The sequence below is a fragment of the Rhincodon typus genome, unplaced genomic scaffold (genome assembly GCF_021869965.1).
Source record: "Rhincodon typus isolate 14 unplaced genomic scaffold, sRhiTyp1.1 hic_rhity00003981, whole genome shotgun sequence".
Lineage (NCBI taxonomy): Eukaryota > Metazoa > Chordata > Chondrichthyes > Orectolobiformes > Rhincodontidae > Rhincodon > Rhincodon typus.
This window is the reverse complement of record NW_025969619.1, coordinates 1-500: the sequence shown is the minus strand read 5'-3', so window position 1 is coordinate 500 and position 500 is coordinate 1. Positions and strand designations below refer to the sequence as shown.

Sequence of the window (500 nt, the reverse complement as noted above, 5' to 3'; positions counted from 1 at the left end):
CTTGTATTCGGAAAGAGTTGAGGGTAATGGAGTCTCTCGCTGTCTGTCTCTCTCTCTCTGTCTCTGTCTTGTGCCCGTCTGTGTGGCTCGCTCGCTGTCTCTAACTGTGGTCTCTGTTTCCCCTCAGTTCCAGTGCAGTCCCATCAGCAGCAGTTATTCCATCCCCAGGGGAACTGAAGGAGCCGGTGCATTGTGTGAGCTTGATTTCCTGATGGTCGCTGAAGCAGATCGAGGAGCTCTGTCAGTCCCACCACCTCCTCTCCCTGTTCTCTCTGTGCTCCAGCTCCTCACTCTCCTCTCCCTGGGCTGTGCTGCCGAGTGATCACTGTAATTTATCTCCTGCTCTTCCAGCCATGGGAGACAGCGGCCAAACTCCAGGACTGTTCCATGCCCCCTTTCTCTTCCCCCAGCCTCACCCCCTCTATTCCCCACCCTACCCTCCTCCTCCAACCCTCCCTCTTCCTCCCTCGTCCCCCCCCTTTCTCCCTCACGCATCCCCT

At 57.2% G+C, this 500-nt stretch overlaps 1 protein-coding gene across 1 annotated transcript in view; it reads left to right on the top strand.

Moving 5' to 3' along the window:
- LOC125481871 (ataxin-2-like protein) overlaps positions 1-485 on the top strand; it is a 13,994-nt gene extending 13,509 nt beyond the window's left edge. Inside the window, exon 17 of the mRNA XM_048593798.1 lies at positions 128-485. Within this exon, the coding sequence (XP_048449755.1) occupies positions 128-177 (50 nt within the window). The 3' untranslated portion in view covers positions 178-485. The remainder of the gene's footprint in view (positions 1-127) is intronic.
- The last annotated feature ends 15 nt before the right edge of the window (positions 486-500 follow it).